This window comes from Trachemys scripta, chromosome 9, assembly GCF_013100865.1.
Source record: "Trachemys scripta elegans isolate TJP31775 chromosome 9, CAS_Tse_1.0, whole genome shotgun sequence".
Classification (NCBI taxonomy): Eukaryota; Metazoa; Chordata; order Testudines; family Emydidae; genus Trachemys; species Trachemys scripta.
The window spans coordinates 15,132,200-15,156,398 of NC_048306.1; the positions used below are offsets into that span (position 1 = coordinate 15,132,200).

A 24,199-nucleotide genomic window follows, 5' to 3' on the forward strand; every position below is an offset into this window, starting at 1 on the left:
CCAAAGGATATGGTAGTTTATCCATCATTTATAGTCTAAGTCAAAACTGGATAACTTTCTAAAAGCTCAAACAGAAATTACTGAAGCTATGGCTACGCTACAGAGCCTACAGCGGCACAGCTATAGCACTGCTAATGCAGACACTCTGATGGGAGAGAGCTCTCCCAGCCACTTACTTACTCCAGTCCCCGCAAGCAGCAGTAGTTATGTTGGTGGGAGAAATTCTTCCGCCGACACTTGGGTGCTTAGGTTGGCATAACTTACGCTGCTTAGGGGGGTGGCTTATTCACACCCCTGAGCAACGTAAGTTACACCGTCGTAACTGGAAGTGTATCCATAGCCTATGTTAGGTTCTTTGGCCTGAGTTATGCAAGAGGTCAGACTATATGATCATAACAGTCCCTCCTGGCCTTAAAATCTATTACTCTATGAATTATTCCATTAGATCTCAGATCTTGCTTCCAAATTTGGCAGATCCTGAAGGATGTGCACAGGTGTCAGGGGATTCACACTTGTGCCTCTGATCCCCTTCATCCTTGCTGATGGCTGCCTTCATGGTGCCCAGAGGGACAGTTCTGTATCATCTTTTCTGAAGAAGCGCTTTAGAGCTTGAAGGGCTGACTATGTCCCCCTAGTGCTCCCTCCCTTGGCGTAGACCCCAAACTCATGGACCTGTGCAAGATGCAGAGGAGACTGGTAGGGGGGTGCTGCAGAAGTGGCTGAGCCCCAGTTCTGATGGGACAGGGAGAGCCAATATTAGGGAAGCAATTTAGATTTGCTACTGCTCTCAGTTATGGTACAACAAGGAGTTTTAATTTTCTATTTAGAAGAAAAGTATGACAACTGAAAAGTAATTGCTTACAGCATTTTGCAAATGTTTGATATTTGCTATGCAATACAGGAATTGCTGAAACAGCTCACTGCAGGTAACATATTGTAGTCAAATTACCAATATAATTTCCACACCACTGATAGAGATTATCTTGCCTCTTTGACTTGAAATACAAAGAGATGCTAGGAAAAATGAAAGTGTCCGAAACTGCCTGATTTATTGCTAGTAAGGGCTTACAAGGCTTTCACTACTTCCTGAATGTAGATGAGTGGTATGTTGTTTACCCTTTCCAACCCACCCGTTCTAAAGAAATTCATGATTTCTTCTAACCACTAGCTTCATGTAAAGGCTCTTTTACGTTGACCCTGTTAATGTCCACTTCTGATGTTTTCCTTTCTCACTAAAATCAAGCTTTGATCCTAGTATGCACAATAAGTATTGATCCCAGGAAGAAAGTCTCCACCAGTGAGCCAATGTCTACCCTTCAATCTAATGTTCATTGTGCTGTCACACCAATCCAGGTTCTGATTTAATGGCTATTAAGAGAGATGCATCTAAGAGGAGAGATCAGTAATGCTCAGCTATAAAGACAGATTCACGTGGGTGATCATACAAGTATTCTTTCTTGGCAAGTCAGGAGAAGGTAGAAATGGAAAGAGGTATTTTCCTTATTGATTAATGGAAGCAAGTAAGAAAGAAAAATAGATTAGCTTGCAAAATAGGATCTACCATATTCTCTTGCTAAATGCCCAATTGCCCAAGCCATAAGTCCCATTGACACAATTAGACATTAATTCTTTTGGAGATTCTGTGCAAAGGTGCAACAGTGAGCCCACATAACAAATCAGAATTCTTTTGCACATTTTGTGGGAAACAAATTCAGTACATACACAACAGTGAATTTTCCCCTCAAAATACTTGCCAAATCTCTACTTTCCCAATGTGAAATAATGGCCAGCTCTAAGTTGTAGAATCTAAAAGTTTTTTTCACTAATTATTTTTAAATTATGAAGCAAACTGTTCTGTTTTGTTTTGGGGTTTGTTTGTTTTTGGCTGACTCCTTTGTGTGATATCTTTATAGCGGAAAACTCAGCATACCAGGCTGGTCAAACTTACACAAGGGACTTGTCCTGCATACAGTGGTCCCAACATCAGGGAATACAATAGTGAGCGTTACATGACCTTTGTACCCTGCCCTGTGTGCAGTTCAGCTTGACTCAGGATCTGGCCCCCTCTCTCTACTGACAAGGAACCAGTTTCCTGGCAACAGTAATCACATGCAGTCACAGAACCAGCTCCTCTTATTATCTGTTTTTATTAATGGACATACTAGTACATTACTTTAGGGAACATTTTCAGCATATAATGAGACACTTATAATGAAAATGTGGGCATTAGGGTTTTCATATTATTGAAAGCCAATAGACGGAACTCTTATCAACGGAAGTATCATATCTGACGGGCTCATAATGAGATGAAATGTATTATTAATCCCATGGCATGGACTGAATGCTGAGGAGTCTTTAGAACAACCATTCACTGACCGTTCAGAATTATTGGCAGTTCAGTATATTGCTGCTTATAAATGTTCCCACAGTTTGGGCACTATAGTCCCAGTTCATCAGAACACTTAAGCATGTGCTTAACTAATGAATTCAATGTGACTTAAGCACATGCTTAATTGCTTTGCTGAACGGAGGCTTCTAGCTAGTGATACATTTACAGAGAAAACACTAGGAGGTCTTTTCCCATATGTACCTGTACTTAACGGTCACTAATGTTATCTGTGCATTTGGAAGGAAGAAATTGGGTCCAATTCTGCATGCTTGGCTCCAGTGGGATTGGAAGGTCTATGGCAACTCCCTGGAAATGCTAAGAACCTTGCAAGCTTGGACCATTAGATGTACTGCAAAGTATTCAGAAAAATCTATCATTCGGATCTAGTTTGTGTTGTGGCGAGAGAGAGACAGAGAGGACAGCTAATGCTATAATCATCGACTGAGCCTCAAACTGTGAGCAAAAAATAAAAAAAATGACAAAGACATGCACCTTGGAAACGACATGATCTATTACAGGAATAAAATGCTAAATAGTTTCTTGTCCCGAGCACAGTCAGTTCTTTTAAAAGTACATAGTGAGATCATCTCTACACTTAAACAAATTGAATGGGATTAAACCTCGATGGTCCTTTAAGTAAGAAGTTAGTTTTTATCCCAGCACAGCAGATGGGAATTTATTTTTGCCAGAGGCTGCGGTTGCTCATGATTTACTGGGTGTAGGCAGTGTTCTTCCATTCATCCCAGGACTGTTGATACTTTCGTGGTCTCCTTTGCTGCTGTGGATTATTACCAGGCATTGACGACCTGATCCTGAAAGGTGCTGAGCACTCTTAACTCCAACTGAAGGCAAAGGCATTCAGACCCTCACAGGGCTAGTGCGCTAGCTGTTATACAGTCATGAAATCACAATGCTTGTCATAGGAAAAAAACCTAATTTATCTTTGCAACACGTCAATATGAAAACGAGGAGCTGCCAAAATAATGTCCATATTCACGTCCCACAAAGTCCCATATTGGATTTTTTTTTATTAACACTGGTGTAGTTATATTTCCTAACAGAAGCTGAATAGAAAACACAAGAAATTCAGAGTCTTTATTTAAAAAAGAATTTTTTTAAACTATACCTGTTGAGCAGTCTGAACCTGTCCACTTAGGCTCACAGCTACAGACTCCGGTATCCACAAGGAACGTCCCATGGCCTGAGCATTGCTCTTGACATACAGGAAGAGAGGTCTCACAGTTTACTCCTCCCCAGCCTGCAGAGCAGTGACATTCCCCTTGAACACAGACACCATGGCCAGAGCACATAGGATCTAAACAATCCTCTGGAGAGAAATAAATAAAATAGTTAGTGAACACCACTGACACTTTTACATTGATTTTCTAATATACAACATAAATGGTTGTTTTAAATAGGCAATAAAATGGCTCTTGTGCAAACATTTTGTTCAAGCAGAGCAATATTAACAGATACCGAGGAAACAAAATTATACTAAAGTGCTATAAAGGGCCAAATCCTGGAACTTTTACTCACATGAGTTTAAACTCCTCACTTTGGTAGTCTTTACTCAGGCTCATTAGACTTGAATAGGAAATTAAGAAGTTAAGCTTACCACTTCACCTTTATTTAACTCAATTAATTACATTTATAGTTTAAACGACTCTGTGTATGTTACACAAGATGATGAACAACAGTGAATCTTTTATGATACTCGGGCACATCAGTGTGTGCATATAACCAAGTGACAGCCTTTGTCCACATTTCCTTTAAGTCACAGCCAGAAATATGCATAGACATTTTTTTCACTCTCTAAAATGAGAAGCCAATGCAATCTTCATGCAACGATAGAGACCTCCAGAGATCATTATGGCTTCACCTGTCAGGTCCATTTTTATATGGACAATTTGTTAAAATGCAGATTATTTGCCTGATAGATGTAATGACCCAGCCCAGCCATACTGGTATTTCAGTAATAGACCTGGGCACAGAGTGGGGAGAGATACTACCTAACATTTTTGGAATACTGCTTAGTGTTTATCATTTGGTGTGTTTGCACCATATTTTGTTTCCTTTTGGAAAAGAAAAGTTTTATTCTTACAAATATCTGTGGAAAGTAAATTTTGGCTTTGCAACCAAGAATCTGTACCTGAAACAATGTCACCTGGCCATCCACCAATCTCAAATAATGAATCCTTGACTAAATACTCACTATGAAGAGCTCACATGTTCACAAAATATATACACTGGGCAATTGCAGATAATAACCAGATTCATACAAATCATAATCACCGACGAACAATTTGCAAACAGACAAAAGGGCTAAATTTGTTCTAAATTTGGACTAAATTGTTCCTTAAGAACTGAGCAAACTCTAGTGAATAATTTTAATTTAGGTATTAATTACTCCCGTGGAGCCTTTATAGACTTTTGTACAAACCCAGCACTTCTTTATCATGGAAACTTTTAAACAGGATCCGTAGTTTAACCTCCACCCCAACTCCAGCCTGAATAACTCAGCTGGCTGATGAGAAACTCTGCAGGGATGTAGGAAACAGCAATTCTGAGGAACAGCCCAGGTTATGAAGTAGGGACAAAACACTCCAAGGCAGCTATTCTGTAATCTCCAAATCCTTTGTTCTTCCTCTCTGCAGAGACAGTGGGAGGACTGGAGGAGCCTTGTCATGGCGAATTATTTATCACCCGTCAGGAGCTACACAATATGGGGGATGCAGATTCCATGTACAAGTTTGTGGATTCCTGACCTCCCCGTGCAGAAGAATCACAATATTTTCTCTCTGTCAGCCCTCTGCACCCAAGAAGCTGGAGCAAGATTAAGACTCCGGGCCTGCTCCCATGAAGTGCTGACCACCTCCTGTGAAGTGTTAAATGCTCTTGTTGACTTCAGTACACATTGATGGCTTTAGGCACCTCACAGGATCAGTCCCTTAGATTACTTAAAATGGATTACTTCTCTAACAGGCCACATGACACCAAATCTCATTAATATATACCACTAATCAGGACATCTTTCAAACATGTATGCATTTCACAACTGGGAGATGTGCAGCTAAATCCTGTAAACTGAGAAGAAATTATATCCTTTAGTTTGCTTTAAAATAAACCAACAACTTCTGTATGCAGCACTTGTGATTAGATCATCACATGGTTCAGTTATTGAGGATCTCTTTTTAAAAAATAATTTCTGAGTTATATGAGATCAAACAAGTCTATTTACTGCTAAACTTTTCCCAGGTATTATTCTTTACAATAGCTAAATTCATTTTATTGAAATCCATAAGGTCTTTGCAAAGGTGCCAGTTTATTTTTTTAAAATTTAATTGCGGATTTAAGCAAAGGACTGTCATTGGGAAATGATGCCTTCAGCTACATCCTCAAGCAGTGTGATGAAAGTTGATTTCTGTATTTCCAATTTTAGCATGGAGCACAGTTTTATTGGTTAAATTATAAACATGACAAAAACAGTGTTCTGCAATGGAAAAATTGAGAGATTCTTTTTATAGTTGTGTACCTGCCACTGCTAGAAAAGTGTCTTTAAATGGAATCAGATGGCAGTAAAATAGTGAAGAGACTTTTAAAGGCAGAAACATGGGTACAGAAAACTGGGATTTGGGAGCTCCCCCATCCTCCCCAAAATAGGGACTGCATTGATAAATAAAGGAAACTGACTTTGGAACAAAGCATTTATCACACTTTATTAAAAGTGGACAAATTTAGTCATGATGCAAAACTACTGATTAAAGCATCATTTTTTAAAACATGAATGAAGAGAACAACTAGCTAATCTGAAAATATCTTTGCCTTGGGTTTCAATTGAATTCTTCTGAAAGATCTGTAAGATGTAAGTAATCAGTTTAGTACTTGTGTACATGTAAAATCTTACATCAAGTGAACTGTGATTGTCCCATTGTGAATTAAACCACGTTTGAATATGACGTAGGGCACCTAAACTATGCTCGCTTACAACATTGGTTGCCAGCCCCACCAAAAGCGTTATTATCAGTTTCACCACTTTGGAAAACAGTTGATGTTTGGTTTGACTGACAAACACAGATATTTTTGAACTGACTTGAATGACTCTTCTATAAGCTGACAATTGGCTCCCAACAGATGAAGATGAATAATCTTTTGATCATGGCTGAAATCAGAACCATACAACCAAAGCATACTTGGAACCTGTGTTTCTATTAGATTTGGAGCAGTTATGAGAGTTTCAAGATTTTGAATACTTTTGTAGCCTTTCTGTACAAATCATGATTTAATAGTGGACATTTTAAGATTATACCTACTTCAAAGAAATTCTTTTAAAATTCCTTTGCTGAATTTGTACAGCTAGGTTCTCCAGTCCCTATTTGCATTTCCTTGGCAATTTCTCTCTTCCTTGGAAGTTTAGGCATTCCAACGATCTCCAACTTTAAACTTTTTTGATGGATGTGCTCCCAGATAAAGTTATAGCTCTTACTTAAGACCATCCAATCAGATGAACTGAGTGTCATCTTTGTAACAGATTGGCCTTCTATTGCTGAAACATTTAACACTTGCCGAGTTTTGCATGGACTGTCTACCATGTTTCGGACTTTCTGACTTAATTCAATATCAGCGAGGAAGTTAAACTTTTCTGTGTGAGCTGTTATGAAACCAATTTGAAGTTTTGTTTCAGGATCTTTTGTTGCGTTCTTCACAACCTCCCAATCTGCACACAGTCCAAGGTAGTTTTCAGAAAGTGAAGCCAGGGCTTCTGCATAGTGCCATTTGTTGGAGAAAAGATACAGATGCCCGGTGATACACTTAATGCTTCATATTTAATGTCCTGAAATAGAGCATTTCATGCAAATCATGCTACAACAGTGAGTACATAACAAATAATAATACTTGGCTCTTGTATAGTTTCTTACCGGTTTTACTCTGGTTGCTACAATTGATACTAATTGCATACAACTTTCTAGAAATCTTAAGATTGTAAGATTTCCAGTTTCTGATTCTGAATAACTGAACTTGTGAATTTGTTTTGACTCTTTTTCAGCCACTTTGAAACATCAGGATCAAACAAAGCAGTTGAAAAAAGCAGCTAAAAAAAGTTGTAGTCTACCCACTTAAAAGTGCAGTATTAGTTTGTTCAGTATGATGGCCTTGCAGTGTGCGTCCTTGTATAAGACAACACTTAGTATTTTCATTCTGCTTTCCTATTTTAATCTTTCCTCTAGGGTTCTGAATACACGTATTAACATTCTTTGTGGCCTTTTTAAGAATATCAATTGCTTCATGATAGATATTTTCCTGTCATATTTGTCTCATGCCTTTTTCCAATTACAGAATCTGGACTGTGTGAAAGTTTCATCTGTGTACTTAGTTAAAAGTAGTTTGCATTTAAAAGCTGTACACTAGTGGAAACAGAGTATGCTGTCACTAGCTTAATAATAATGGAGCCACTGAAAATCATCAACCAGGATGAACAGAAAGAATGGTCTTGTTTTCCAAAGTTATGCACAGAGAAAGATTTGTGGTTGATGAGGTCTCTCAGAAATGCTAACAGTATCAGGCAATTGACTTTTGGTTCCTGTTCTATATGATGGTAGAAACAGGTGAATGCTACAACCAGCAGAAGTTGATCCACCTGTTATTAGTAGCTTAGCTTCTTTCTTTTATTTCAGCAATGTTTTAAGTGATTTCATTTTAGCACCTTGAAAATATACACTTTGTTTTTGTTTTTTACTCAGTCACTACGAACTTAAAAAGAATGGCATAGATTGCTGAATTAAAAAAAACACACATTAGCCTCTGGCAAATGGGAGCATTTAGCTGGCCTCTTGGTTTTATATAGTCAGTGTGTTCTTTGTAGAACAGTCTAGGTGACAGAATGAAGAAACGGCCTACACCTGGATCTATTGATTACACTGAAAAACATCTGCTTTTATATTTTGCTTTGTAACCTTCTTGGTTCCTCTCTTAGCCACAGACTCACAAGGAAAAGACTATAAATTAGATGGCAGTTGGAGGCCATTTATTTCCTATGCATAATAGGATTGGGGTCAGAGGCTGCTAAAGGACAGCCAAAGAATCAAAGCATGGCTCCACCATGATGTTTGGCCTCCCACATCCCTTTATTAAAAGAGCACTTGAAAGTCATGTGGGGTTGGGAGTGGGAGGAGGGAAAGAGCCAATCAAGATGCTCTGGGAATCAGCCCCAGAGGAGTGGCAGCTGGCTGAACCTATCCCTGGTTTCCCTAGAGAGGGGATCAAAGCACCTCCTGCAAAGAAAGAGCAGGAAGATCAAAAGCCTCTGTGGAAGGATGGTGTGACAGGCTGGCTGGCGCATTAAGGCAAGTCAGGCTCAGCCTTTTTTGAGACCTAGCAGTTAGCCCCCAGCTGATGGTGATATGATGATTTAATGATAATGAGCAACATCAGCTGTGAAAGGGTTAGGAAAAGACTATACAAACAGAATGGAGAACTCAGTTTGGGGGAGAGACTGCAGAGAAGGCAGAACTCTCCTGTGGGTAGGAAAACCCACAGGGAGCAGGGTCTGGCTCCTGGGGGCGGGAACCCAGAGACAGGACTTAAACAGGCAGGAAGTCAGGTAGGAGGGCCTACAGAGAGCAGCACAGGCTCCTGTGGGGGAAGCCCTGAACTAGGGCCTACAAGGATCAAGGGGATCCCTAGAGGAAGCTACCAGAGACCCTGGGGAAGCGAAGCAGTAAGGGAATACCTGCTAAGCCAAGAAGCAACAAAGGGAGAATTCTGAAGGAGCAGGTTGGGCTACTCTGGGGGAGGCCCTGAGACAGGCTCAATAAAAGTACTTCAGTGGAACCCGAGACGGTTGAAGACTTATAAGTTCAGCAAAGAATGGAGAAGCCAGAGGCCTGAGAACCAAAGAGAGGCTGTATTGAGCACAGGCTATGGGAAGCAGCACAAGGTGAGCTTGGGTTTTCTAACCAATCCCTAAGCCCAAATGCAGGAGCAGATAAGGCTCTGGGGAAGGAGACCCTGATGGAGAGCCAGTAAGGATACTTCAGCAAGCAAAAGAGGAGTAACTCTGCAGGAGCAAGTTAGGCTTTTGTGAGGGAGGGCCAGTAAGAACTCTTCAGTGGAACCTGAGATGGGCGGAAGAATTATTGCTTGGACATTTAGCTTGGACTTTCAATTGGACCTTTTGTTACCCCAAAGGGGGACTGAACTTTATACATGGCCAGATGACTGAACCATGGAAGACCCATTGAGAGGCAGAGGGCCAGTAGGAGGAACCAGAGAAAACCCTTTGCAGCATCGTACCCTGACACAAGGGTGCGAAAGGGGGTGAGTGCACTACCTTGGAGAGGGAAACTGCTCGCCTGGCTGCAGAAATATTGGGAGAAGTACAGGCAGGTAACCCTCACTCGGGCATACAGAATATTCCTTTTCACAAGAATAAGAGCCCATTCTTGCTGAGACATTTCCCAGCCAGGGAAGAAAGGAGCCAGAGCCTGCTAAGGAGAGACCTTCAACCCGCCCTGGCAACCAAGAGTCAGCTGATACTCCAGGGAAAGAGAAAGTCTCAGCTGCTTGAAATCTATCAGAGAACTGTACTCCTGGGCTGTAGAGAACAAACTGAGTTGGCAGAGGATTGTCCCTGCAATAATAATTAGATGGTGTGAAAAACAATATTCAACCGCTGTTGTTATATTTATTTTTTGTAACTTGAGCCCCCAACATAAAAAAGTTTTCTATTCCCTTGACAAATGAGAACTAGCTACCTAATTCCCATTGACTTTCATTAGGATTTGGAAGCCTAATACGCTTCCCATGACCCAGTGAAGTTACCTACCAGGAAGCATCCTAATGTTTCTCAAGAGTAATTAAAATCGACATGGTTTCCTAAGGACTTAAATTCCAAAGGTGGCATCAATTTAAACAAAACACACTAAAAAGGTAGAAATGAGAGAAATGGCACAAACCTTCCTCACAAATTTCTCCTTTGTATCCTGGGACACAAATACATACTCCCATGATGCAAGTACCATGGCCAAAGCAGGTTGGATCAATACATTGTTCTTCCGGAACATCACACTCTGGGCCTTTCCATCCATTGCGACATACACAGTGACCTTTCTCATATTCTCCATTTCCATTGCACAGTATTGGGCATGAGTCTGAAGAAGGCAAATAATTAGATTTCCGAGCTATATTTAAATTCTTAAGGGTATTAACATTTATTGCATTTATCATTCTTTAATTATAGTATTGCATTTACTGGCAATGTGATTTTAGTTCTTGCAAAAGGGGCCAGACTGAAAGCTTTGGAATATGAATTATTTTTATCAACAAACATGTTCCGCTACAGTGCCAGCTTCTCCATTCTGCTCCATTCATGTACCTTAACTGACCTAGAACGGGCAGCTCTGCAGATAAAGAAGATGGTACCATAGTTCAGTCTCTCTGCCCACTTTTTGATCTCTTTGTGAGACTTCTCACAATGAGGCTTCTTAGTGCTAACTGTAGGGATGTTTTTTGTGATGTTAATACCTGTTAACTGTGAACTAAGATACCACCCACTTATTTTCTTTATGCCACTGAACAACTTTAAGATTATTAAAGTTTTAGTCATTACTGATTTATATGTAAACCAGAAACCTGGAGGTGAAAAGTTCTACAACCAATCTCTGAGCCAAAGTATAATGTTGAGGTAAAATTGATCTTAAATTTGAAAGAAGAGTAGAATAGATTTGAGAACCTCCATACACACAGATATTCAGAAGACTGTACCCACCAATTATTACAGCCATTTATGTGAAATACCAGTGCATCTTGAGTTCACTCTTGGTCTTTACAGTGAATCGGGATTATTTCCTTCTTCATCTCCCTTAAAATATCAGGGAAGTGATATTTTTGATTTTGGGAAAAAAATACTTCCCTCTTTTTAATTTCTGGCATTCCCCATCCTCAGGCTTAGGGCATAGAACAGGCAGTTTTACTTCTATTGCTTTTTCTAACAAGACATGTTTGTTAGTAATTTTTTTAAAAAATCATAAACTAAATACTAAATACACTTCTTTTTGGATTTTAAAATTACAGAATGGCCAGAGGGAGAAGTAGGAGAAACTGTGGATTGCTCAGAGGATATAGAAACTGTGAGTTGCTGGTTCAAATCCACGTTAGTAGTAACTAAAAGTTATTAGTATCTGATAGCTGTTTTGTGGCCTATGTGAATGGGTTTTTGATAGTTTTATTCCAATTTGCAGAGGACAGATGGCCATATGACAAAACTGACTACATCTGGCCTTAATTAGCACCCCCTTGGCCAAAGATTGAATGGGCAGGAGCTACCCTAAGCATCACCTGAAGGGGCCCTCCAGCTGAGGGTTAAAGGCACATTAGCAAGTCTTTAGTCTCTGGACCATCAGTCTGACATTCTTCACAAGATTCATATTAAAAATCATGCTCATCATCTTGTATTTTAACTCAGTTAATAGAAAATTACCTCTTGCACAGTCAGGCCCGAGGAATCCTGGGAAACAGTGGCAGTGACCTGAGATACACTCTCCATTCCCATTGCAATTAGTGGAACAGTCATCCATGATTTCTATTTATAAAGAAAATTGTAAGCAATAAAAGGAATGAACTGGCTTCTGAAATGAGTGTCACCTACAGCACAACCATTTGCAATACATTTCTCAAGAACCAAAGAAGGTGCTTAGATAAACTGTTCATTTTCATTTGTAGGCAGCATCAAGTAAAGTTTTTTGTTCAAGCAACTTACAAATATTAGATTTGTCTTGACAGCTTAGATGTAACAAGTAATATTTAATTTGTAATATGCTACAGTGGAAAGCTTTTAAAGTAAGTGTTTGTGTTAAATTCACCACCATTAAAAGCCTTAGAAGAACTTAACTAATTTTTGAGAAATTCTCAGTTTTCTTTAAATACATTCTTTTTTTTTTGTTCCATTAATTTAAGTCTGTTTACAGAAGAAAAGCATTGGGCAGTTCATTTAAGACTACAGTTAACTTTTTTTTGGAGAGAAGGGTTCCCACTTTTATAAAAAGGGATGAATAAAGTGTAGTTTAATGTAGCTTAGTAATCTGGTTGACAAGATTAAGTTCACTTCAGTGATGCGAGTAAGTTCACTTCAGTAAATCAGTGCTGAGGTTCAGGTCTCCAGAAGTAAATCTCTTTAAATCTTATGTTAAACTTGGAGATCATTCCAACTTCCAGCTCTGGAGAAGAAACCATTATAGATTAGAGGTCCTTAAACCCGCATCTATACAATGGTTAATCGTTCTTTATCTACATTCATATTTCCCATAGTCTTTCAATGCGTACAGTAGTTTAGATCAATACAATAGCTATCTATCAAGACCATGCAGCCACACAAATGTAAGGCTTCAGTTATGTTAGCTCTCACAAAACAAGCAGGGTGAAACCAGGTCAGTCCTTGAATGCAAGACCCATACAAAACATACAGATGTTGCAGAGAGTGCCAGGCGGCCCCAAAACTGGCGTAATTTGAGTTCAGGAACAGAGCCTAGCAGAAAGGCTATTGGGTAGTGCTAGACATTAATAGTAGGAGAGGAAAGAAACCTTTGACTTCACCATAAGAAGGACTTCTGAAGATGGGGAGTAGGACCTGGGACATCCTTTTGCATGAAAAAGTTCTTCTGTGAGAAGTAGTGTATCTGCTCACCATCGCTGGGACAGGAAGGAGAATCATGCCTCACCAATCTATTAGAATTCTATGAGGGTGTCAACAAACGTGGACAAGGGTGATCCAGCTGCTGTGGTGTTCTGGAACTTTTGGAAAGGCTTTGACAAGGTCCCTTACCAAAGACTCTTAAGCATAATAGCCAGTCATGGGATAAGAGGAAAGGTCCTGTCATGGATCAGTAACCGTCTACAAGATATGAAACAAAGTGCAAGAATAAATGGACAGTTTTCACAGTGGAGAAAGGTAAATAGTGGGGTCCCCCAAAGATCTGTACTGGGACCAGTGCTGTTCAACATATTCATAAATGATCTGGGAAAAGGGGCAAACAGTGAGGTGGCAAAGTTTGCAGATGATACAAAATTACTCAGGATAGTTAAGTTCAAAGCTGACTGTGAAGCGTTACAAAGGGATTTCACAAAACTGAGTGACTGGGCAAGAAAATGGCAGATGAAATTCAATGTTGATAAATGCAAGGTAATGCACATTGGAAAACAATCTCAATTATACATACAAAATGATAGGGTCTAAATTAGCTGTTACTACTCAAGAAAGAGATTGTAGAATCATTGTGAATAGTTCTATGAAAACATCTGCTCAATGTGCAGCAGCAGTCAAAAAAGCTAACCAAATGTTAGCAGCCATTAGGAAAGGGATAGATAATAAGATAGAAAGTCTCACAGTGCTACTATATAAATCTATGGTATACTCACACCTTGAATACTGTGTGCAGTTGTGGTTGCTCCATCTCAAAAAGGATATATTACAATTGGAAGTAGTACAGAGAAGGGCAACAAAAATGATTAGGGGTATGGAATAAGTTCCATATAAGGAGAGATTAAAATGACTGGAACTCTTCAGCTTAGAAAAGAGACAACTAAGGGAGGGAATACAATAGAGGTCTATAAAATCATGAATAGTTGGAGAAAGTGAATAAAGAAGTATTATTTACCCTTTCACATAGCACAAGAACCAGGAGTCACCCAATGAAATTAATAGGCAGCAGGTTTAAAACAAACATGAAGTACTTCTTCACACAACGCAGTCAACCTGTGGAACTCATTGTCAGAGGATGTTGTGAAGGCGGTTTAAAAAAGAATTAGATAAGTTCGTGAAGGATAGGCCCATGAATAGCTATTAGCCAAGATGGTCAGTGACACAATGGCATGCTATGTGTGTCCCTAAACCTCTGACTGTCAGAAGCCAGGACTGGATGAAAGCAGATGGATCACTTGATAAATTACCCTGTTGTACTCATTTCCTCCGAAACATCTGGTACCGGCCACTGTTGGAACACAGGACATTAGTCTAGATGGGCCAATGGTACGACTCGGTATGGACATTCTTATGTTCTTAGATGTTCTCATTAGACTTTGGAAATCCCTAAGTGCCATGGGTAAAGCCTATGATATTTCAGTGTGGAGGCAAACTTTATCTTTAGCCTTCCTTGGAATGGAAAAATGCAAAGGAAACTCTTCCAATGCTAAATCACAGGCTAACACACACAAGGGATTAAATAATAATGTCTCTTTTGCTTGTAAGAGGCTCACTTTCCACTCTAAACACAGCAAATTTTGTCTTCTTTCAGACTAAATTCACCATTACAATTCCTTATTGCCTTTCTGGTTACTTTGAGCAAAGTCCTTGATAATCTTTGTGTTTGAATGGCACTCTCCGCTGGCCCATACATCAAGGTCTTTAGCATCAAGTAAAAATAGAACCTAATTGTTAGAGAGCAGATGGCATGTCCATTACTGGTAAAGACATCTTGCTAAACATATGGTTGAACAGGTTAACTAAAGGGCAAATTGGTTAAAGTCTTATAGCAAACCAAGACTGCTGGAAATACTAAAGTACTGTACCGTAAATTAAACTTTGAGTAACAAACCCTATTTGTGAGAACTGCTCACCAACAATAGCTAAAGTTAGTAAAACAATCTCCCCTCTTTAATTAATTAAAAAAGATTAACTGCAGGTAGATTTGCCAAAAGGACAACACAGAGTATCTTCAGATAGTTGCCTACTACAGGTAGATATTTGTGTACCAAAGAGTGGCACTGTATGGTTGACAAAAAAAGGTGCAAAAACTGTTTTATATTTTTCTTACTCAGCAAATCTTGTACTTTTTGAACCTTTTTAATTAGCTGAATAACAACAGTACATAGTATCACTAACAGAAAGCGGTTCAGTTTTTTAAACTATTAAAATACTATGCTTTCTCTTTACTCTCCATTATTTATAATAGCCCCCCAAAATTAGCACTCTTTTTTCTATTGCTTTTTTCCAATTAGCAAACACTTCCTGCAGCCCACCTCCCTGCCATCCTATGTTTTCAATGGAATCAAGCCAAATGGCTTCCTCTGGTTCTTTGTTATGTACGCACCCCATCCTTATCAATAATGTCAGCACATTGCCGGGCATAGTTTCCTAATTAATTCTTGCCTACTAGAGAAGGAGAAGAACATCATACAACACTTTTTTTTTAAGAGAGTGTGGGTGCCACATACACAGGGAGCACAGACATTTTCCCTGTAATTTCTTGCAATAGATTAAAAACCCCAGAAAATACATAGACATTCAACACTAGCATATAATGATTTTAAGGTATACCAAAGGTTAAGGCTTAATTAAATCATAATGTCCATTTTTAATGCGAGGCATGATTCTCCTCTTACCCTGGTGTAAATGAGAAGTAAATACACTGAAGTCAATGTAATCAAAACAAAGTAAGATCTGTTTAAATCAGATTGGAAATCAGGATCAATAATTCCTTTTCAAAGGGAGCTTTTTAACATAACAACCAGAATAGGAATGGCAGGGTAACTGTTCTTACCAATTGCTGTTGTTAATAAAAATACTTGCTCCATTTTCTTTCCGTCATTGTAAAATGCCATGTGCCAAGCTCCTTGATCCATATATTCAATGAAACCTGTCTCTTGCAGGGTTGTTAAGATCAGATTCCTAGGAGCATGCTGAGACTCCTCTGAGTTCCTTGGTTCCTGTTTAATTAACTGTTTTCCATCCATCAGTTTTACAAAATCAAACTGAAATAATAATGGCAAAAATTATCCAACTAGAGAATTTTTATAGTGTTTTAAACCAGACAAATCTACGTGAATGTCTCAGTCAGATAGGGTTACCCTCAAAGGGACTGCTTGATTAAGTGTTCACTAATGTGAGTAGGGGTTGCACAACACTGTTAAGCTTCCAATATTCATTCTAAATAGGTGTTATTACAGATAAATCCTGATCTCTGTTATATCAGTGTAAATCCAGACTCTCTCAATTGAACCCAATAAATTAACTCCAGAATTACACCTGTGTTATGGGGGTAGATCTAACATTTTCAAACTTTATTGCGTAAGTTAGGCACCTGTATGATTTAGGAGCCAAAATATGGATTTTGAAGCTTAACTTTTGGCACCCAGGTGTGAAAATAATTGGTCTTTAAAAATACTAAATATTTAGATGTCTCTATATTTCTCTTTCTTTGTGGTCAGTTTAGTTAATACACATGAAATCTATTTCTTGCTATAGAAAAATTGGTAACATTTATTGGAGTAGCCATTGGCAGCTTTAGGACCAGATCCAGTTGACTTTAATGGGCGCTGATCAGGCCTTCAGAACATCTGAAAATTCCCGTTTAATGGAAATATAAAATAGTTCAAATATTTGTAGGTATTCAGGGGCCCAATTTTCCACCACAACTCCAGTTAAAGACAATCAGAGCTGTGGGTGTTCAGCACCTCTGAGATCAAATCCCTTAATTATCTACTAACAACATTTAATTTAAGGAAATGCTAGCATTAAATATATTTGGGCATAAAATACATGTATTTGAAATATGTCCCATAAACTGTAGATGAGATATGATTTAATTATACTTCAGAAATGTTAACTTAATATTCCAAATATATTAAGACTACACAATATTTCAGTATGAACAGTGATGAATCAGGTTCTTCCGGCATGGCTAGGTTTCCTCTTGCAAAGTCCTAGCTAATAGTGAACATTTAGAAGTAACATTATTATTAGAAGTTAGAATACCTTTTTGGCTTATCTCTTTTACGCTAACCACATGAGCTGTTTGCATTGTTGGATGTGCATAAGGAAGTTAACTAAATACTAGGAGCTCAACTTTGAACAAGATTGAAGCTATATAGATTTTACTTAACATATAGGTACAGCATCATACGACCCCAGTGGTGGATCAAGGAGATGTTTTACAGCATGTCCTTCTCTCTGCTGGTTGGTGCAGAGGGAGAACAGGATTATGCCTTGTCCGTTCCCCACTCATTTTAGGGCGATAAGCACTGCTAACACCCCTACATTGTCCTTTTGCTTAGAAGAGCCCAGAATCTGTAAGTGTGACTGAAGAGGGGAAGGATGGGGAAAATATTTACATCTCTCTCTCCCTCCTTTATAAGAGCGTTGTGAATATTAATGCCGATATAGCTCTTTGAAAGTGTAAAGCACAACAGAATTGCTGGTATTATTATTAATTACCTGAGTATGAGTGGGAGGAATGTTTCTTCTACCATATATTCCCAGCAGAGAGTCCTTTGCAAGTGAAATGTTAAACTTCAGGTACATCGGGTGATGGATAGTAATCTGAAAACGCCAGAATAAACCTGGTGGGATGGTCTGCATAACTTGTGCTCCAATGTCAACTTCTCCTGTGTCTATGGCCCGTCCTTTCTGAAACACTGATTTTCCAGAAACAAAGAAAACAATCACTTGTCATATTCACAAAGTGTGAAAATAATAGGCTAGGTAGGTAATAATAGGTAATTAGTAAGTATGTATTAATATGTTGGAAATTAGCTAATTATTATTCAGTTAATCCACAAATGAATTAATTTGCAAGCAAGATTTACAGCTACGCACTCTAGAGCGCTTTTCTCCAGGAAACTTCAGTAGTTTTTAATGATTGCAGAGGAGTCTCTATGTAACTGGGAAAAATGAAAGTCTTTGCATGCAGAAATTAGGCCACACAAACAAACTGAGTTTGCCTTTCAACTGAGTTTGCACTGACAGAATACACTTGGGGTCTCTCCTTCTGCCAATTATTCCAGACCACAGCCTGGTAGGTACAATATAAGGTATACAAATGGACAGTATTGAAGACAGTGAATAGACTATCAGGATTGGTCAGTGAAAGCTGAAGTATAAATCAGGATTTCTCCTAATCACTATTCCTAACAAATTTACTATGATATTGCTAATCCAGTCTCAAAAATAAAGAAGAACACTGTTGTTGCTAAAGGTAATGGTTTGTAGTTGATGTATACAACACTGGAGGGCATGAGGATAGAGACAGGCATTATATCTAATGCGATATTTGGCATCTTGTCATTATGCAGGCAATACATTTTCAGACATCATAGTACATAACCTCTTGAATTGGTGAGCTGAAATATTAGGGGAGGAACAAAAGAGGCAATTTCAAACCGAGTATGAATTGACATGCTTTGTTGGCTTGTATCATTCCTTTATGTTCTTTTCAGCTTGCCAACAGTTAGCATCCTGACAGGTTGCAAACCATGGACCCAATCCTACAACCATCAAAGTGAATTGCAAAAATTGCAAAACTCTCACATACCTCAGCAGAAGCAGGAGAGCGTCCTATGTTATTAGGAGGATTTAACAGCATGAGATTGAACTCAGTAGCCCATTCCTTTTCTGTATCACCTCACCCAATAAAGCATCAACATGAGGGAAAAGGATGAACAACTAGAATGAAATAGGAATCTTACCCTCTATAATGCATATGGAATACTGTAAATGGCTTCCTAAAAAAAAAAAAAAACGGGGCTAGTAAAACTGTGGCCAGCTATTTCCAGAATACATTAATAGTATAAGGATCGTTGGTGAGATCCTACATGGACTTTGACGAGTGTAGGCGGTACACAACATTCTGAATGAAGAGAGCCATAATTTGCTAGGCAGGGGAAATTCTCAGAGTGCTGGATCTACTGACTTTAGGGCTGCTTTGAGTCACCAGAATGGGAAGTAGGATCTATTTGTGTAAGGAATGAATAACACATGTATCCTCCCCAAACGTAGAACACCTATTCTTAGGGTACAGAATGAGTTCTCTAAGGGTATGTCTACACTACAGGATTAATCCGAATTTATATAGTTCGAATTTTGGAAACAGATTGTATAAAGTCGAATGTATGCGGCCACACTAAGCACATTAATTCGGCGGTGTGCGTCCATGTACCGGGGCTAGCGTCAATTTCCGGAGTGTTGCACTGTGGGTAGCTATCCCATAGTTCCCGCAGTCTCCTCCGCCTATTGGAATTCTGGGTTGAGATCCCAATGGGGCCAAAAACATTGTCGCGGGTGGTTCTGGGTACATCCTCCCCCCTCTCCAGGGAAGCAACAGCAGACAACCGTTTTGCGCCTTTTTCCTGGGTGAACAGTACAGACGCCATACCACGGCAAGCATGGAGTCTGCTCAGCTCAAGACAGCAGTCATGAACATTGTAAACACCTCGCGCGTTATCATGCAGTTTATGCTGATCCAGCACCTGCAAAACCAGGCGGCGAGGAGTAGGCTACGGCAGCGAGAGTGATGAGGACATGGACATGGAATTCTATCAAACCGCAGGACCCGGTGCTTTGGAGATCATGCTGTTAATGGGGCAGGTTATAGCCGTGGAACGCCGATTCTGGGCCCGGGAAACAAGCACAGACTGGTGGGACCGCATAGTGTTGCGGGTGTGGGACGATTCCCAGTGGCTGCGAAACTTTCGCATGCGTAAGGGCACTTTCATGGAACTTTGTGACTTGCTTTCCCCTACCCTGAAGCGCCAGAATACCAAGATGAGAGCAGCGAGTGGCGATAGCCCTGTGGAAGCTTGCAACGCCAGACAGCTACCGGTCAGCCGGGAATCAATTTGGAGTGGGCAAATCTACTGTGGGGGCGGCTGTGATGGAAGTAGCCAAAGCAATCACTGAGCTGCTGCTACGAAAGGTAGTGACTCTGGGAAATGTGCAGGTCATAGTGGATGGCTTTGCTGCAATGGGATTCCCTAACTGTGGTGGGGCGACAGGTGGAACCCATATCCCTATCTTGGCACCGGAGCACCAGGGTACCCAGTACATAAACCGCAAGGGGTACTTTTCAATGGTGCTGCAAGCACTTGTGGATCACAAGGGATGTTTCACCAACATCAACGTGGGCTGGCCAGGAAGGGTTCATGATGCTCGCATCTTCAGGAACACTACTCTGTTTAAATGGCTGCAGCAAGGGACGTTCTTCCCAGACCAGAAAACAACAGTTGGGGATGTTGAAATGCCAATAATTATTCTTGGGGACCCAGCCTACCCCTTAATGCCATGGCTCATGAAGCCATACACAGGCAGCCTGGACAGGAGTCAGGAGCTGTTCAACTACAGGCTGAGAAAGTGAAGAATGGTGGTAGAATGTGCATTTGGCCGTTTAAAAGGTTGCTGGCGCTCGTTACTGACTCGGTCAGACCTCAGCCAAACCAATATCCCCATTGTTATTGCTGCTTGCTGTGTGCTCCACAATCTCTGTGAGAGTAAGGGGGAGACCTTTATGGCGGGGTGGGAGGCTGAGGCAAATCGCCTGGCTGCTGATTATGCGCAGCCAGACACCAGGGTGATTAGAAGAGCACACCAGGAAGCGCTGCGCATCAGAGAAGCTTTGAAAACGAGTTTCATGACTGGCCAGGCTACGGTGTGAAAGTTCTGTTTGTTGAAAACCCACCCCCTTGATTGACTCATTCCCTGTAAGCAAACCACCCTCCTCCCTTAAATCACAGCTTGCTTTTAAAGGAAATAAAGTCACTATTGTTTAAAAATCATGTATTCTTTATTAATTGATTATAAACATGGGAGAGAACCGACAAGGTAACCCAGATGAGATTTGGGAGGAGGATAGGAGGGAAGTAAAAGGCCACTGAAAAAATTCAATATAATGACAGCCTTTTGGTTGGGCTGTCCATTGGGGTGGAGTGGGAGGGTGCACGGAGCCTCCCCCCCCCGTGTTCTTACACGTCTGGGTGAGGAGGCTATGGAACATGGTGAGGTGGGAGGGAGGTTATACAGTGGCTGCAGCGGCACTCTGTTATCCTGCTGCCGTTCCTGAAGCTCCACCAGACGCCGGAGCATGTCCGTTTGATCACGCAGCAGCCCCAGTGTTGCAGCCTGCCACCTCTCATCTCGAGTGTCCCTCATGACCTCACATTCACTGGCATCTTTCCTGTACTTAGATACCGTGTCCTTCCACTCATTCAAATGAGCTCTTTCATTGCAGGTGCATTCCATTATTTCCGAGAACATCTCGTCTCGCGTCCTCTTTCTCTGCCGCCTTATCTGAGATAGAATTCGGGATGGAGAAGGGAGGCTTGAAAAATTTGCAGCTGCTGGAGGGTTGGAAAAAAGGAGAGAAGTTTTTAAAAAGATACATTTTACAGAACAATGCTTATACTCTTTCACGGTGAAAAACACTATTCACATTACATAGCATGTGATTTCAGTACAAGGTCGTATTTTCCATCTTAATATTGAACGCCTGTGGCTTTGGTGTTAGAGGTCACAGACGCAGGTCCGGACAACAGAATTCGGCTTGCATGCGGCCATGGTAAGCCATTGTCTTTCGGCTTCTGGGCCCTCCTTTCCCACATACCAAGCAAAGCCCGTTGACTGCTGTGGTTTTCCTGTTAACCTTCAGCAGCAGAAAACAAACTAACCCCCCGCATCCAATTCTCTGGGATGATTGCTTTATCCCTCCCGCTTGGCTAACTGCAGGGAAGGATTTCTTTTCAGCCACAGGCAAACAGCCCAGCAGGAACGGCCACCTCTGTCCCCTTAATTAAATTCCCGTATTTCAACCAGGTTACCATGAGCGATATCACTCTCCTGAGGATTACACAGAGAGATAAAGAATGGATGTTGCTTGAATGCCAGCAAACACCGGGACCATACGCTGCCAAGCTTTGTCATGCAATGATACCAGATTACTTGCTACTAGCATGGTGTGGTCAAGTGTCCTACCATGGAGGACGGAATAAGGCTGCATTGCCCAGAAACCTTCTGCAAAGGCTTTTGGAGTACCTCCAGGAGAGCTTCATGGAGATGTCCCTGGAGGATTTCCGCTCCATCCCCAGACACGTTAACAGACTTTTCCAGTAGCTGTACTGGCCGCGAATGCATCCCAAGTCCTCAGGGCAAAGTAATCATTAAAAAACGCTTGCTTTTAAACCATGTTTTATATTTTAAAAGGTAAACTCACCTGAGGTCCCTTCCATGGGGTCATGGTCTTGGGAGGGTACTTCAGTCAGGCTGAGAAAAAGATCCTGGCTGTTGGGGAGAACGGAGTGCTGTGTGCTCTCCGCAAGCTTCTCCTCATCCTCCTCCTCCTCTTCCCCGTCCACAGAATCCTCAGGTGTGGCTGATGAGATTACCCCTGGTCAGAGGTGGGGTAGTGGTGGCGGCCCCCCCCTTGAATTGCATGCAGCTCAGCGTAGAAGCGGCATGTCTGTGGCTCTGACCCGGAGCGATCGTTTGCCTCCTGTGTTTTCTGATAGGCTTGTCTGAGCTCCTTGACTTTCATGCAGCACTGATCTGAGTCCCTATTGTGGCCTCTCTCCATCATGCCCTTGGAGATTTTTTCAAAAGTTTTGGCATTTCGTCTTTTCGAACGAAGTTCTGCTAGCACTGAATCCTCACCCCATATAGCGATCAGATCCAGTACCTCCCGTACGGTCCATGCTGGTGCTCTTTTTCGATTATCGGCCTGCATGGTTATCTGTGCTGATGAGCTCTCTGTGGTCACCTGTGCTCGCCTGTGCTGGGCAAACAGGAAATGAAATTCAAATGTTCGCGGGGCTTTTCCTGTCTACCTGGCCAGTGCGTCCGAGTTCAGATTGCTGTCCAGAGCGGTCACAATGGTGCACTGTGGGATAGCTCCCGGAGGCCAATACCATCGAATTGCAGCCACACTAACCCTAATTCGAAATGACAATATTGATTTTGGCGCTACTCCGCTCGTCAGGGAGGAGTACAGAAATCGATTTTAAGAGTCCTTTATTTCGAAATAAATGGCTTCGTTGTGTGGACGGGTGCAGGGTTAATTTGATTTAATGCTGCTAAATTCGAATTAAACTCATAGTGTAGACCAGACCTAAGAATTCACAAGTAAATATCAGAGGGGTAGCCGTGTTAGTCTGGATCTGTAAAAGCAGCAGAGTGTCCTGTGGCACCTTATAGACTACCAGACGTATTGGAGCATGAGCTTTCATGGGTGACAAAGTGGGTATTCACCCACGAAAGCTCATGCTCCAATACGTCTGTTAGTCTATAAGGTGCCACAGGACTCTTTGCTGTTTTTACAAGTAAATATGTTACTTTAAATTATAACAATTTTTTGGGAGGATGGGGGGAGTTCAGCCTAATTTTTTTTTCAGTTTCCTCTAGCAAACAAATTCTTGAATTTTGAGTTTTGAAAATGAACTCAAGCTTTCTAGTGTGATCAGGAATCAAATGAGGAGAAAAAACACACATAAGTCTCTCTTTGGCTACTGTATAATAAAAGAAAACCTCTCACCCATTTCAAGGACTTGAAAGATATCAGATCTTAGTGTCTCTTTGCAAGCAGTTACCTTAGGCTAAGTAAAGCACTAAGGAACGTTTTGGCGATATTGACACGTGATAATTAAAAATATTCAATTACAATGTTTTAGCGCAATAACTATAAGGTCAAGGACACAATACTGTTTTTTAAGTTTATGGGATTGTTGGTCAGAGTTGATGGTCTTTAAAAAATATTGTAACTGCCTTACTTCTCCCTAAAGCGAAAATGTTCTTTGTTGGAGGTGTATAATATCATGGTTTTAAATATGTCTGCATGTTATGATTTAGGCACAGAAAATTTTTGATGTAACTAGATTTGGTTGAACTGTGTGTCAGTGCTGACAGTCTTGAAACAATACATCTCATTGTCTTTCAGTTGAAGAGGTCTTAGTTTAGATTAAACATATATGCATCCTTTATGAAAATATATTATTATGGTTAGTTTTATATGACGACACATGTAAGAAATGGATGTTGGCATATGCAGTGGCAACATACGTGAAAAA

The 24,199-nt window shown here is 40.6% G+C and overlaps 1 protein-coding gene across 1 annotated transcript in view; it reads right to left on the reverse strand.

Annotated features, from left to right (window-relative positions):
• The window catches only part of TENM1 (teneurin transmembrane protein 1), a 778,425-nt gene that overhangs the window by 157,401 nt on the left and 596,825 nt on the right, over positions 1 to 24,199 (reverse strand). The window contains exons 9-13 of the mRNA XM_034781757.1: positions 17,592 to 17,791; positions 15,919 to 16,129; positions 11,865 to 11,966; positions 10,342 to 10,536; positions 3,516 to 3,716 (exon numbers count right to left, since the gene is read on the reverse strand). Of these exons, the coding sequence (XP_034637648.1) occupies positions 3,516 to 3,716; positions 10,342 to 10,536; positions 11,865 to 11,966; positions 15,919 to 16,129; positions 17,592 to 17,791 (909 nt within the window). The remainder of the gene's footprint in view (positions 1 to 3,515; positions 3,717 to 10,341; positions 10,537 to 11,864; positions 11,967 to 15,918; positions 16,130 to 17,591; positions 17,792 to 24,199) is intronic.